The 15,157-nt window shown below is 49.9% G+C and overlaps 6 protein-coding genes across 6 annotated transcripts; 4 read left to right on the top strand and 2 right to left on the bottom strand.

The window, feature by feature from the left end:
- Window positions 1–1,784: 1,784 nt before the first annotated feature.
- QC764_500495 (uncharacterized protein) lies at window positions 1,785–2,039 on the top strand (the record flags this gene model as incomplete). Its single annotated transcript, XM_062947314.1, has 1 exon — window positions 1,785–2,039. One exon carries the CDS (start codon window positions 1,785–1,787, stop codon window positions 2,037–2,039), a length of 255 nt encoding a protein of 84 aa, XP_062798665.1.
- Window positions 2,040–2,819: 780 nt separating this feature from the next.
- Window positions 2,820–3,311, top strand: QC764_500490 (uncharacterized protein; the record flags this gene model as incomplete). The annotated part of the gene is made up of 1 exon (XM_062947313.1): window positions 2,820–3,311. One exon carries the CDS (start codon window positions 2,820–2,822, stop codon window positions 3,309–3,311), a length of 492 nt encoding a protein of 163 aa, XP_062798664.1.
- A 3,187-nt stretch (window positions 3,312–6,498) lies between these two features.
- QC764_0075460 (uncharacterized protein) lies at window positions 6,499–7,079 on the top strand (the record flags this gene model as incomplete). Its single annotated transcript, XM_062940699.1, has 2 exons — window positions 6,499–6,960; window positions 7,073–7,079. The coding sequence occupies exons 1-2, from the start codon at window positions 6,617–6,619 to the stop codon at window positions 7,077–7,079; spliced, it is 351 nt and encodes a 116-aa protein (XP_062798663.1). The 5' UTR covers window positions 6,499–6,616.
- A 299-nt stretch (window positions 7,080–7,378) lies between these two features.
- Window positions 7,379–8,533, top strand: QC764_500500 (uncharacterized protein; the record flags this gene model as incomplete). The annotated part of the gene is made up of 1 exon (XM_062947315.1): window positions 7,379–8,533. One exon carries the CDS (start codon window positions 7,379–7,381, stop codon window positions 8,531–8,533), a length of 1,155 nt encoding a protein of 384 aa, XP_062798662.1.
- A 275-nt stretch (window positions 8,534–8,808) lies between these two features.
- On the bottom strand, window positions 8,809–10,463 carry QC764_500505 (uncharacterized protein; the record flags this gene model as incomplete). The annotated part of the gene is made up of 5 exons (XM_062947316.1): window positions 10,291–10,463; window positions 9,877–10,228; window positions 9,696–9,813; window positions 9,556–9,626; window positions 8,809–9,500 (listed from the first exon to the last, which is right to left on the bottom strand). Exons 1-5 carry the CDS (start codon window positions 10,438–10,440, stop codon window positions 8,809–8,811), a joined length of 1,383 nt encoding a protein of 460 aa, XP_062798661.1. The 5' UTR covers window positions 10,441–10,463.
- Window positions 10,464–11,510: 1,047 nt separating this feature from the next.
- QC764_500510 (uncharacterized protein) lies at window positions 11,511–14,214 on the bottom strand. Its single transcript, XM_062947317.1, has 2 exons — window positions 12,021–14,214; window positions 11,511–11,957 (listed from the first exon to the last, which is right to left on the bottom strand). The coding sequence occupies exons 1-2, from the start codon at window positions 13,666–13,668 to the stop codon at window positions 11,758–11,760; spliced, it is 1,848 nt and encodes a 615-aa protein (XP_062798660.1). The 5' UTR covers window positions 13,669–14,214; the 3' UTR covers window positions 11,511–11,757.
- Between the last annotated feature and the right edge of the window lie 943 nt (window positions 14,215–15,157).

Below are 15,157 nucleotides of genomic sequence, written 5' to 3'. Positions count from 1 at the left end.
CTGCAGGAACGAGCCAAGGATACAGAAAAGATTTTCAGGGGACTTTTCGATGATCGACATCCCCACAGTCTTCAGCGGCAGTTACTGCTTACCTCATCAACTTCACTCACTCACCACCTGCTCTCACTCACCCCACTCTCCTCTCAAACCACATGAGTCGATCTCAAAATTCTCATCACGGAAGGTGACACAGTCTCAACGACAAACGCGGCGTCCCAACGAAAAAGGCACAATGCTGTGGTACGAGGAAGCGGGTAATTTGAAACGAAGAATAGCGGAACAGTGACACGGTCGCCTGCAGTGACGATACGGGGGTTTTTGTACCATGGTGCTCCGTATCACAGTTGTATAGTATAAGGCGAGAGCTGTAAAACCGCCTTGATGACGGGGAGGTACCAGATAGATTGAAAAGTTTAAATCCCCGAGTCTTGTGATGCGTGTAGCCGTTTTCCTCTCGGCCGGACATGAGTTGGGATTTGGGCATGACGTGATGAAAATTACTGAGTACCTATCTATATAGTCACACCCGACAAAATTTCTGGCTCAGTCTGTATCGGTCTCACAAGGTGAGCAAAAGGTGAGCAAAAGGTGAGCGCCAGTGAGCATTACCATGAGCTGAAGTGTGTCCAAGGACCGTTCGGCTATACTTGCCGCAACCAAAACTAATCATGATTTCCGTTTTCTCCTTTAGCGTACCAGTAGCCCGTTATTAAACCCACTAGAACTACTATTTATATTAAAACTGCAACTTTGCACATAGACGGTTTTGTCTATTGTCTAACAGAAGAAGACACTTATAAATTGCATAACGTACATTATAAGCGAGCCATGCATATGAGCGAGCCGTGTACTCTCCTACTCTACTACAGCTATCCTCAATTACACAACTATAACATTCGGAAACTACAAAAATTAAATTAAAAACAAATGAATTAGCTGATTCTGCAGCCTCCTGGCATGTACGTTGTATCATAGCCAGACGTACCGCACACACTATAGTACTGAACTTTCGTACGAACCCTTCCTGCATTACCACTATCCTGCTGCGTTTCTAACACTGCTTCCCCACCTACGGCCTTCTAGTCAAGTATCATTTGCATTTTGTATGCTAAGTGATCTTCCGAGCCGTACATGTATTTTTTTTTAGCTTTTCGGCGTTTACTTAGTGCCTCTTTGGCCTTATAAAGTAAAGTGTTCTCAGCGCGAAAAAAAGCTACGTAGTATGTTATAGCTATTATACTTTTAGTAAGCTAGTCTATGGTAATCAATATTAAAATTGGGGAGCTATTTTAGTAGTTTGTAATATAAGTCTTAATAAACGTTAACTACGAGTCAGCTTTTTAGGGGTTATATAGTATTTGAAAGACGCAAGGTTATATAGTGCCGGGTCGTAAGTTTAAAGGTGTTAGCGTCCGGTGCTTTTTAGTGGTGTTATTCTTGTCGCTTGTCGGCTATAAATGCGAACCTAGGTCTTAGTCCCTTGATGATTATTTACTTTATTAGAAAATATAGTGTCTACCTAACGATATCTCTACTTATTACTCGACGACTTCCCGTCAACCTGCAGTGCCCAACCACTTTCCAAGCGTCTTACATTCTAACCATCGACTTTTACATCTTGTCTCTTTACACTTTTTATCAACAACATCAAAACCAACCATGGCCTCTCTCTTGAAGAAAGCTACTGCGAAGGTTCCCCTGCCAAAGCTCCTGCTCCTGCTGCCAGAGCCCCTCCAGCTACTAGCACAGCAAACGGTACGCAATCCAGAAATTTTTCAAAGATAATGCTCTTGTTGCTAACTTGGCTTCTTCCTCACTATACAGTGCAGGCAGTGATCGCCGCAATAGCCAAAACCAACATTAGCAGCTCTCAGGGTGATCCCTGGGCAGCCCTCAAGGCGAAGAATCCTGCTATATACGCCAAAATTATTAAGGCACAAGCGGCGAGCGATACTGCCATTAAGGGCGGCAAAATCAAGCCGTTCAAGGTCGTTATTGCCAAAGTCAGGGCTGCGGCCCCGGTCGTTCGGAAAAAGTAAATATCGTAATCAAGAGGATGGGAGGGGCAATGATCGGGTGGTCTGGTAACTTGGTGTGACAAGGGCTGCAATATCAGGGCTTGGAACTCATGGTTCAATTCAGGCTAATAATCTTCAATGGCCTCGAAGAGCGTGATACTGAAAGATGAAGAAGGAAATACAGTCTTGGTGATCCTAAACGCGTATTTTATCCTCCCTTGCCTGGCCCGTGCCTTTGTTGGCCTCAGGCCGCTGCCAAGTCCTCCAATATCATACAGGGCCAGTGGCCTTCCTTTGATAACCGCCATGCCCTCTGATTGTCTGCCTCACTTTGACGACTGGCTCACAACGTGCAGTTACCCCTCCTTGCGGTGGTATCGACAGTGTTGTTGGTGGTGGTTGTGGGTGGTTGGCTTTTGCCGTGTGACACTTGGAGCGTTTAGAAACTATGCAATACAATTAGATGATAGAGATTGTAACGGGGCTGGAACCCAGATTACTACATTTACTCACAAAATTATTGTTTGAAGTGTGTTTTATCTTTTCAGGTAATGCGTTAAAGGGAATAGCAGCCCGGGATAACAGTAATTGTGGTGATGAGAGGCTAAGTTTTGGAGCACGACGCCGTTCTAAAGGATTCTGTCTCACCCCCACCTTTACCCCAAACAGCTCGTTAGAAGGGGTAGACGCTCACTGCCAGTTATATTATATAACCACCATTCCCAAACCTTCTTCAAAGTTCTATTCCAGCAGCCATCGCCCATCGTCATATCTATTCCATTAACTTCACCATCAACAAAAATGGGCTCAACGACCATCATCCGCGGCTTCAAACTCTCCGTCGCAACCCTCGACGCCTTCCTCTCCGCTAACAATGTCGACGAAACATATGGAACCCCGCCCTTCTACGAGCACCACCTAGAAGACAAAGATCCTCTCTCAAAGCTGCTTTTCTCTAAGATTTCCCACTTCGATCCCAACGCCGATAAAAATAAATTCCGCGTATTGATCCCCTCCATTGAAGGCATTGGCCGCGCTAAGACAGCGTATGTTGCTTACTCATGGGCTGCGGTACGGGCGCATCGCGAGGTTAAAATGGACGAAGATCTGCCCGAGGAAATTCCCAAGGGGTTTGAAGATCTTCGGCAGGAGATTCTAAGTTACTCCGGAAAAGGAGACGTGGAGGAGGAAGATAAAGTTCAGGAAGAGGAGAAGATGGGGATTTATTTGGTGGTTACCTGTGATATTAGGGGGTATTATGGGGAAGATTTTTCAAGTAAGGAAGGTTTGTAATATAAGGTTGTATAGAAGGGAGGTATACAGCAAATAATTAAAGTGAAGGTCCGGAGAGTTTTAGAGATACTGTTAGAAACACAGTGCACTCTGCAATAGACCAAATAATAGGGTTTTCAACTGTGTGATTGATTTTTTACTATTAAACTAATTAGCTTAAGCTAATTAACTAAAGAAATAATATATATATATATATATATATATTTATAACTCAAAGAATAATATTTCTCGAATGATGTTATTTTTACAATGCTAGCCCGCTATAATTATTTCTGATATATTACAACTATCCCGTCCGTTAAATTTGAATTATATCTTATAACGTACATTATAAGCGAGTCGCGCATATAAGCGAGTCGCGCACTGGCCATTGCGACGCTTTCTCTCTACACTTAACATCATTTTTCTCTACAACCCAACATGCCACCTACTTTAAAGGAAGCGAGGGTAATCTTAGCCCTTGAAGCTCTCCAAAAGGACGAAAAATTACGCCTCAGAGCCGCAGCTAAGCTCTATAATGTACCACCATCAACCCTCCGTGACCGACGCGCTGGCCGGCCTGCACGACGCGACACCACGCCCAATTCGAAGAAGCTCACTCAATCAGAAGAGGATGCTATTATTCAATACGTTATTGAGCTATGTGCGCGAGCTTTTCCACCAAGATTGCGTGGTGTGGAAGATATGGCCAACCAACTGCTACGCGTACGCGACGCGCCCCCTGTTGGCAAGCTCTGGGCACACAACTTCGTCAAACGCCAGCCACAGCTCCGTACGCGTTTTACACGTAGATACGACTACCAGAGGGCCAAGTGTGAGGATCCAAAGGTCATTAGCGAGTGGTTCACGCTTGTGCGGAACACCAAGGCCAAATACGGTATTGTAGATAACGATATCTATAACTTCGACGAGACTGGGTTTATAATAGGTATTATCTTCGCGGGCATGGTAGTTACGACCTCAGACGGCCTTAGCAAGGCGAAACTGGCCCAGCCTGGCAACCGCGAATGGGCAACGGTGATCCAGGGAGTCAATGCCCTCGGCTGGGCTATCCCTCCCTTCATTATCTTAGCCGCATAGTACCACCTTGCTAACTGGTACACCGAGTGTAACCTACCGTTTACCTGGCGCATCGTAACCACCGATAATGGCTGGACTACTAATCCGGTAGGCCTAGATTGGATCAAGCACTTCGACTATCACATAGCGTCCCGTACAAAGGGTAAATACCGGTTGCTGATCCTCGATGGCTACGAAAGCCACCACTCGACCGAATTCGAGCGCTACTGCCAGTAGAACAACATTATTACGCTCTATATGCCTCTACACTCCTCCCACCTCCTCCAGCCACTCGATGTTGGCTGCTTTGGGCCGCTAAAACAGGCGTACGGTCGCCAGATCGAGGACTTAATGCGCATGTATATTAACCACATAAGCAAGCTCGAGTTCCTCTGTGCCTTCCGCGAGGCCTTCTTCGCCTCTATAACAGAGAAGAATATATAGGGTGGCTTTGCAGGTGCTGGCTTTGCGCCGTACGATCCAGAGAGGGTGCTTTCCAAGCTAGATGTAAAGCTTCGTACGCTAACACCTCCAAACTCACGGCCCGGCACTGCACAACCTTGGGTCTTCCAGACACCACACAACCCCCGAGAAGCTGACTCGCAGTTAACGCTTATTAAGACTCGCATTGCTAACTATTAAAATAGCTCCCCGACTTCAATGTTGGCTGCTGTGGACTAGCTTGCTAAGAGTACAATGGCTGTGATGCACTAGGTGGCTCTCCTTCGTGCAGAGAACACTTCACTCCGTAAGGCCAACGAGGCACTAAGTAAGCGCCGGAGAGCCAAAAAAACACGTGTGCGGCTCGGAGGATCACTTACTGTGCAAGATGCAAAGGATATACTTGACCAGAAGGCCGTGGGTGGGGAGGCAGCGCAAGAAACGCAGCAGGATGGCGGTAATGCAGGGGGAGCTCGTACGAAGGTTCGGTACTGTGGTGTGTGCGGCAAGCCTGGCCATAATGCACGTACATGCCAGGAGGCTGCAGAATCATCTGATTCATCTGTTTCTGATTCAGTTATTGTAGTTTCCTAGTGTTGTGGTTGTGTAATTGAGGGTAGTTGTGGTAGGGTAACAGAGAGTGCGCGACTCGCTTATATGCGCGACTCGCTTATAATGTACGTTATTATTAATACTAAATATAATATCTTTTCTAAAATCCTTTAAAGTTTTGAAGTCGTAAAAGCTCGTACAAGCATAGTCTTTAGCATATCTAAAACGGATATTAAAAACGGATAATTGATAGAAAATTAAGTACTTTACTAGTTCTATAACTTAACTATGCGCTAATGCTTTTGTATAGTTTTATCCATAATTTTCTTACAAACTACCGAACAATTTATTTCCTCCATGTAATTTTCTAAGCCCTATCTTTTTCCCTGCGAAAGAACTTTTAAGGGCTCTTCTTTTTCGGCATTATAGAAGGTATAGCAGAGAGCTAGTGTAGCGAAAATGTAAGGCCAATAACGATGAAGTGTGTAAAAAAGGTTTTGCGACAGTGATATAGACATGGGTAGATGGGAGAGAAGTCGTGTGGCAGGTGGTAAAGCGGATGGAATAGCCTCTTTATGTAGCCAGAACTAGAAGAAGAAAAGTCGCGCAGAAGGCAGATAGGGAGTGACGGATTTTATCATATCAAAATAGCTACCACGACCCAGAGTCTCCTAAAACGGAGAGCAAATACGCTGGCGAGCCCATTTCTTGGTCCCCGTTTTGGCGGAAGATTCGTCTCTGTAGGAGAGGGAGACTCCATGGACTATAAGAGCGTCGCGTAAAGTTGGCGATTTTGGAGAATGACGAGCGTAGGGTGAGCGGTGGTGAGCTCAAGGTGAGCCGAGGGTGAAGCGAGCCTGATGTTGGGCTAAGCGTGCTCGGACGAGAAAAAAATGTTTTTAGAGACCGACTACCTAGGTAGCTACATATTCGGAGTGTTGAAGCTCCCGCGGGATCTAAGAATGAACCTACTCAGAGTAGAGGTAGAGACGTCGAATTAGACATTCAAGACAGTGTGGAGTCCAATTTCACATGATGCCATCCGGTGCAAGGTTGCTGCCAAGACGTGAAAACCGGGGGGTCCTGGAGATCCACATTGAATGCGATCTCGGATGCCGGCCAACAACGACTGGCATTGACCACTGTCTGGAAACTTCACGGCAATTGGCAGAGTCTCGAGGGGTTCGTTTTCAGGTCAAAATCAAGGTGAGTTTGGTGTTTGCAATTGGCCAATCGTGGACGTTGTTTGTAGGATGCAACACCCCAAAGCTACCATTCGCGCGCTGCTCAAAATTCTCCCCTCTCCCAAGCTCCCATCGTCGCTGTTTCGATCGCCATCTCGCAGATCTCCGAACAAGTGTTCCTCGCCCCCAGCTGAACTCCATATGCCGAAGCGCCCAGCCTTCATCCCACGGACCGGCGCATGTCGCGCCTCTCCTAGGCGTCTCGGCAAACCGGACCACGCTCCCCGCACTGCCGGACTGCTCTCCTCGCCACCTGCAGCAAAATCAACCTCAACAGCACTACACACCGTGAGGGGAATCTATTTCTCCGCTGTACAACTCCCGTCTGATGGAGGCAAACAACACAACGCAAGGTACGAGCGAATAGTCCCACTACCCCGCACCATAAGAAGGCAGACCAGGCCCGTTTGGGGCATGGCTGACGATAATGGGTGAGCTGCCATTCGATCGCTAATTCGGATACAGCGGGTAGAGGACGTAGATGCCGGTACAGGAAGGTTGTTGGAGTAAGAAAGGTGATGGAGTCAACAAACTATGGATATCTAGAGATCCACAATTCGGTTTCGCCAAGTCCTTTTCTCCATACAATGACATTCTACTCCTCACCTACGGGACTGTTGTATATAACCCCCCTCTTCCTCATCTTCTGACGTGTGTGCGTAGTGTGTGTCAAGTTCAGCATTCTCTCGTTGTCCCCATCCGTAAAAGACGCCTATTTTTTTTTCCCAACCCCTCGGACCCGGTATCACCACCATAAAACAAAAAGTCAAAATGCCCCTCCCCGCCGGCGTCTACCGCGCCGACCACGTCGGCTCCTTCCTCCGCCCCAAACCCATCCTCGACGCCCGCGAAAAGCTCGACACCCAGTCCATCACGCTCGACTCCCTCCGCGCCATCGAAGACGAGCACATCTCGACCGTGGTCAAGTCCCAGGTCCAATCCGGCCTCCAGTCCATCACCGACGGCGAGTTCCGCCGCGCCTGGTTCCACATCGACTTTCTCCAGCACCTCGCCGGCGTCGAGCGCCACGGCTCCCTCTCCTCCACCAACGTCACCTCCCACGGCGTGACACCCCCCAAGATTGTCGTCTCGGGCAAGCTAGGCCACCCAAACGCCATCCAGGTAGAGGATTACAAGTTTGTCGAAAAGGAAGTCGCCAAGGTATCCGACGGCAAGACAAAGATCACAACCAAAGTCTGCATCCCCTCCCCCACCATGGTCCATTTCCGTGGTGGTCGCGAGGCGATCTCCACAGAGGCCTACCCCAACCTCGACCCGGACTTCTTTGATGACTTGGTACAAGTCTACCAGGCTGAAATTGCCGACCTCTACGCTGCTGGATGTCGGTTTGTCCAGCTGGACGATACCAACCTCGCGTACCTCTGCGACGAGGGGATGCGCGCTGAGGCGGCCAAGCGCCACGGTGTGGACGACCCCCAGGCCCTCACGAAGCAGTACGCAAAGTTGATCAACCGGGCGATTGCGGGCAGGCCAAAGGATATGGTTATCGGCATCCACCTCTGCAGGGGTAACTTTCGGTCTCAGTGGTTCGCCGAGGGGGGTTACGAACCCGTCGCGGAGACGCTGTTCAAGGAGCTGGATGTGGATGTTTACTTTTTGGAGTATGACGACCAGAGATCGGGCGATTTCCAGCCGTTGAGGTTCTTGCCCGAGGGAAAGATTGTCGTTTTGGGGGTCATGAGCAGCAAGAAGGCCGCGTTGGATGACAAGGAGGATATCAAGAGGAGGCTGAAGGAGGCGGCGGGGTATTGTCCACAGGGGCTGGACCAGCTTTGCTTGAGTCATCAGTGTGGGTTTAGCTCGACGGTGGAGGGGAATGATCTTACCGAAGAGGAGCAGTGGGCCAAGGTGAGGCTGGAGGTCGAGATTGCGAAGGAGGTTTGGGGGGAGGATTTGTCTGTTTAGATTGTTGTCTGATAGGCAGAGAGTGTGAGTGTACTGGCGTTCAACAGGGATACCCCGGGTGAGATGTAGGTTCAACAGCCGGAATTTGGACAGTGGAAAATGTATGAGAATAAAAAAGAGACAAAAATATCTCCATGTCTTCAATTGGCCGAGTTGGCTCTCACCTGTGACCTCTTGATGCTCATATAGCAGGTCTATGCCAGGTAGTACACATGTATAAACTCGCGATAGCAAATCTTCCCATCCATCTAGCAAGCAAAATGCCATACCAAATGCTACTCGTTCTTCTTCCCACCCTTCCGCTCGTTCTCCCTAATCACATCCCCCATCTCCAAATCGCTTTCTCTGCGCCCACTGGGCCAAGTATTCCACGAACGCTCTCTGGGCTCTCTGGGCTCTCTGGGCTCTCTGTAACTCTCTCTGATGCTGGCCGTCGTCTCCGAGGTCAACGTAGAGCCCTCTCCTTCGCTGCTAACAACAACTCTCACCGTCCTGAGAATCCCTCCTTCCTTGGGCTGCTGTTCATTCGAACTAGCTGATCTAATGTTGTTATGTCCTCCGGTGATGGTGGTAACAGTCGTCATATTTCTTCCTTCGCTGGAACTTGCGCCAGCAACGCCTACTCGGGCGACGGGCATAGACCGAATCGGTGGCATAGGTGGTGGGTCTTCCGCGGAGGGGGGTAAACTTCTAAACATTGTGGACAAAGAGATCATGGACTCGGAATCAACAAAGGGGTGATGATGTTGATGTGCTTGAGCTGGGGGCCGGGGGAGAAAGCTTCTTCGGCTGGCTCGTGAAAGATTCGTGATTGGGTTGGTCATATCGAGTAGCTCGCTTGCGCGGCACGAGCGGCGCATGGCGGTAACTTGGTTATGAAGAAAGAAGCGGAGGGCAGGAATGGAGGCCGCAGTGATGATTACGGTTGGTTCGACAAAGTGGTATGTAATGAGGTCTATCGAGGTGTCTGGACAGGAGGGTGGTCAGTGGAGGGTTAGGGCGGTCTAAATAAAAGAACTTACAAGAGAGATCGAGGTCGAGGACAGAGACGCAATTGATGTACGAGAGTTTCATAATCCCGAGGATGCTTGTTCTATAGTAGGAGAGTGGTAGTCAGTTACGGTGCGAGAATGGGATGGGGAGAGGAGAAGAAAAGACCCACACGCAACCCATGCTCAGCGCGACGGCGAGACCGTACTTCTCTGCCTTTTTCATCCGAAGCTTCCAGACCATGATCCAGGGTAAAAGGGACAAAATAAAGTCGGAGATAACGCCCCAAACTAGTCCCAGCCCCAGCATTGTTAGTTACCAGGCTTTGTCGCCGTCAGACAGAGTAAACTTACCAGCATAGAAGATCCCAAAGTTCCAGGCTGTAGTCTTGTTGACACACTCTTGCTGCATGTTGTTGTCGTTGATCTTGACCGACATCACCACCGCGACGATGAGGGTCGTCAAGATGGTGATGGCGGTGGTGGTCTTGAGCAGAGCCCTCTGCCAAAACACCGGGGTGATCCTCCACAGCAGCAGGGCGGCGGAAGTTTTGGCCGCAGCCCCTGAGCAAGAGCTCAGGGCCTGGGCCACCGAGATCAGGGCGGCGGCGCCCTTGGGAAACTTGTCCTCCACCTGTTGGTGGAGGGTGTAGCCAAAGTTGGCTACCGACGCTAGCAGCAGCGCCAGGCTACCGAGCGTGAGGAGCTGTTGTTGACCGTTAGCACGCGGCGAGTGTGTGAGGGTTTGCAAACGAGGGAAACGCGTACCCAGGCGACCACCATGAGGTTGTCGTCCAGCATCACCTCCTTTCCGTACTTGGCTTTTGAAAAAAGCCGGAGGAACACAGCGCAAAACGCAATCACCGTCATTGTGGTGACGGTGGAGATGAACTCCACCGTCCGGTCCGAGGTCTCCATCGTTTTGGCGATGGTGGTGGTGGTGGTGATCTGGTTTTGTGAAGGCCTGAAGAAAAGGTCAAAGTTCGAAAATTGAACGCGTCGAAAGTCTTTTAATAGGCGTCAAAAGTGTGCCCTAGGCCTCGACAGATGGTGGCTAGACGTGGAAGGAGCGTTCGAGGGTCTATGCAGGCAGCTTGAAGGCCTATTCGAAAGCTTATTAGGCCTAATTGGATACTGAACAGGTCTATCTGGATAGTCAAGAGGCATCAAACTATCCAATGAAGGCCGATTGAACCTTTAGAGAGGCATTTGAAGTTATTAATTAGGCCTTCATTAGATAACCTGAGGCCTTCATCACATAATCGGAGACCTTCATTTGACATCTTCAGGCGTCTTCCCAACACTAGGAGGTCTTACAATTGTACCAGCAGGCGTCCGCCTTGCAGCTCGTGCCTAATCGCAGCGCGGAGGGGTTGGTGGGTTGCCGACGGGAAAGCATGTGGAAAACGCCACCCAGATTGCCTTTCTCAGGCCAAGGAGGAGGGCACGTACTGGGTTGACGGTTCCAAAGTAGCAGGTTCAATGCAGGTGAAGCAAACTCCTTGTTCGACGGACCCGTCTGAGGACTTCCATGGGGCATTTCGATGTTCAGATGAGAGTGAGATGGGTGTTACATATATACGATGGGCCAATCAACCTCTTTCCATCATTGTTTGCCTTGGTTGATCAAAGCATCTTACCACGTGGAGCCAGCTGTGTAGCGCATCCAGAGGTTTAGTTGCTCCGCGCTCGCTGATGGCTGTCCCGAGTCAGATCGGATTGTTAGCAGCAAAAAATGGGAATAGAGGCAGGATGGATAGTGTTGACAAGAATCTCCATATCTTGATCAAGTAGATAGAGTAAAGATCCAAAGCTGGATGGATTATCTTTTAAGTGGAATGACCGTCAGTTGCTGCTACGGAAAAATAAATCGCAAATCGAGCATTTTGACTGTGTGCTTCGATCTGTCAGAGATCTGAGGTGTAGGTCTTTTGACTCTGACAGCCTTGCAAACACATCATTGTCATTATTTAAGGGGGTCATACAGGTGACAAAGTCATCGAATAAACATGTTGATTGACCCACAGCAAGATGGAATTGAAGAGTTATCGTAGAAATTATGCCACGTGCTGGGAATACAAACTCTGGTTGCTAAAAACCAGATAAAGCTCGAGATGTGGCGTTACAAACAACGTTTAGACTTTTCAGGCGCTGTTGGTATGTCTCACATCCAGCAACAACCCAAGGTCCAGAGCTTAAGCTCCTCCACATGGCTCAAGCCTTCCACGTATAGGCTTACAGGTCTCTAAGATTGTCAGGGACAGTCTTCCGGTAGTCCAGCTCGATCGGGTGGCTTGGCCAGATTGCCATGCCCTCCTTGCGCCAGGTATCAGGCTCGATGTGAACGTTGAGACAGTCGGGATGCTCGGTGGCGTTGAATACCATGTTAGTCGGCTTCTTGACGTCGTACTTGGGCCAGACAGGAAAGCCGGGGACTAGTAGTACAAGAAAGGTTAGTGCGTTGTCACTACAACTGCATCGTTGCGCAAGAAACATACCAGAGACCGCGTTGGGGTTGCCAGTGTAGATGTAGGCAATGAGCTTGGCAGCAATGCCCTGTGACAGCTGAAGATGCGCCTCAGAGCCCTTCGGAATTGGCGGGTTGTTGCCGTAGAGGTCATGTTCCCTTGGGAAACGGAAAAAGTAAGAGTAGTCTGTGGAGTGACCAGCAAACCCAGGCTTAAAGTTTGTAAAGTTGGTGATTGGAAAGGAGGTCGGCCACGTATCGAACCGGTACGAATATGCCGTCATGCCTAGCTCAGCAAACTTCTGCGCGACAGCCCGGCGACCAGCGATCACGAAAAAGTCACCAAACATCGAAGCAAATCTCCGGAACTGCTTCCCACAGCGTAAGCCCCCAGCAATCCTGAATTCCTCGCACAGCCGATCTGTCTCCGACATTGGCAAAGCGTAGGGCGGACCCTGGGCTTCCGCAGGGTACGCTCGCATGATGAGGTCGAGTGTCTCATTCCGTGCGTCAAGGAGTAACAATCTAAGTATCGCGTGGACATCCTCGTCCGTGTCCAGGTCTTGAGGTAATGATTTGGAGGGGCCCAGGCCTTCATCACTACCGGTTCCGATCAAGACAGACACATCGCGACGGAACTTTCCCGAGAGAAGCTGGAGCGTCGGAGGCATGGACACAAAGTCTCCGTCTACCATCGGCTTCCAGACTTCCAAGTCGGCCACTGTCATACTTGCTTCCCACAGCTGGTCCCCAGACAGTCTCCGCAGACAGGCCAGAGTGTCTTGGGCGCCAGTACAGTTTGTCGCCCGAACAATCCCCTTGTAGCCGGCAAGAGCGTCATAGCGTGTTGGGTGGTGAGAGTTCCCGACGCCCACTGACGAGCTGACCATGATGGCTCCCCGAAAAAGCCTCTTCTCGCCGCGTTGGTCTCCGTAGGCCAAGATCTGATGAGTGATGGAGTGGCTTCCAGCAGATTGACCCCAGAGTGTGACCTTGTCCGGATCGCCGCCAAAAGCGGCAATGTTTTCATGGACCCATTGCAGGGCTATCCGTTGATCCTTGAAGCCCAAGTTGGTGACGCCTTCCTTAGCTACCTCAGCACCGCCGGGGAACCCAAGAAAGCCGACACGATAGTTCAGTGTGACGGCAATGATGGGCATCTGCTGGGCCACGCTCGCTTGGACGATGTAGGACATGTTCGAGTTGATATCGGCGCCGAAACCGTCAACAAACCCGCCGCCGTAGAGCCAGACAACGACAGGGAGCCTTTTATTCTTGCCAATGCCAGATGGTCGAATGACGTTGAGATTCAGGCATTCGTCCGACTTCTCCGTCACATTTGCCCTTTCCATGTCTGCCGGCGGCGCATAGCAATAGCAAATGGCACCATTGTACTCGGCGGAGCGGGAACCTCTCCAGGACTCGTCCCAAGGGGTGGGATTTCCAAGGACGGGAGCTCTGGCGAAGGGGATTCCAAGAAACAGATCCTGAGAAAACTCGGGGAGGTAACGGCCGATGTAGGTACCGTTGAGCGTGGTTGCTGAGGGGGCTTTGTGGCTCCCAGCAAACGCAACAGGAAGAAGAGCGAGATAATGGAGTAGCATGTTTGCAATGGCCGATGCTGGCTCTCTGATTGATGAGAGAGCTGTTTGTTCAAGAGCCCTGGAATACATCATCATTTATAGCTGAGAATCATGGCAGGGATCATGTTGTGATACTGTTGGCTTTGTAATTTTTTCTTGGTTGCGGGGCAAGGTGGAATCTTCATCCTTCCCAGTCGTAGTGAGGGCATCGACATGTTCCTTCGAAAGGCCTAAAGGGCAAGGCAGAATCCTCGCGCGGGAATAGGAACGGTTAAACTTGATGGAGGAGCAAGCATGCCATGGAACCGGTGCTCGCTACGGCGGGAATGACACGGCCGGTAGGACCCCCGCGCCCATAGCTCATACTACCAAGGGGAAAGCCGCATGGTAAGCCTCGTTGTTCCCGGGGCCAACAACGTTCAAGGTCCTAGAATAGATTTATCTTTGGTGTTACGGGAATCACAGCCATTGGCTGTTCAGTGCAAATAGCGTGCCGTGGGCACCGCCAGAGAAGGCGACTGACCACTAGAGTGCCGTGGAACTCGTTCTTCCGCTCCGAAAAGAGCTGACGCCAGGGACTTGTGTAAGTCGGGCATGATGTGGATGTTTGCTGATAAGGTATTGTCAGCATAGCAATCGTTCGCCATAGCTACACGTCCGTGGTGGAGGGTGGTGGGGTGCTAGAATTGGAGAAATGTGGGGAGAAGTCCAATGCCAAGGGCGGGGCACCGACAGACTTGAGCGGAATTGGGGGCTGCTCTTGGCATATCCTCGAACACACCCTTGGACCTGCCACCGTTGTGGCGAGTTGCCTCTGACATATTCAGAAGACTCTTGGATTATTTGAGAGCCCTTTATGGCACCATGACTATTTCTCCACGTTTGGGTGGACCTACAGGCACAGGCTGCGGCAGCGATGATGGGTTGACCAGATCGTCAGATCCTATCAAGCGAGGCCTGTCAAGCGAAGTATACCAACGAACCCCGATACCCACCCTACCTACCTTGGAACACCATCATTCGAGATCCCAGGCCGTCTGGGAGTGTTGAGTTTTCCAGATGATGACGGCTGTGATCTGTTCTTGTGTCAGCGAGACTGGGCAAGCAATGGCGTTGAACCTCCGACAACCAGTCGATAGTCCACCTCCAAAACCAGAGCTTAGAATCCCGATTCTATATTTATTCATTACTGGGCTCTTCCGACGAGTTCATGCATCCATTTAGAACCGCTGCATGATCAGGACATAGAATGGTACGCTAGGTCTCGGAAATCAGGACGTCGGTGAAGGGGATCTGGTCTGCATCATCGTTGGATACTTACTACCTGTTATATTACGTCGCAATCCCAAAAAGTCGCATAAAGACTTGGAGAACGAAGAGTTGGAAGATGATGTTGAAGCCTGAGAGACTTCCTGGGTGGAGGAGGCATGTTTCCGAAAGCTGCGTTTAAAAGAAAGGAAAGCAAAAGAAAGAAGAGGATGACGACGTGGTTGATGAGAAATGGCATTCCTACAGACTACAAGGGGAATCGTATATTTAAGGCATGATGAAGGGTGAGGCGATTTGAGAGCATATCATTAACCGG

Source organism: Podospora pseudoanserina, chromosome 5, assembly GCF_035222485.1.
Source record: "Podospora pseudoanserina strain CBS 124.78 chromosome 5, whole genome shotgun sequence".
Taxonomy (NCBI): domain Eukaryota; kingdom Fungi; phylum Ascomycota; class Sordariomycetes; order Sordariales; family Podosporaceae; genus Podospora; species Podospora pseudoanserina.
The sequence above is the reverse complement of the archived record's forward strand: the minus strand, read 5'-3'. Positions and strand labels throughout refer to the sequence as shown.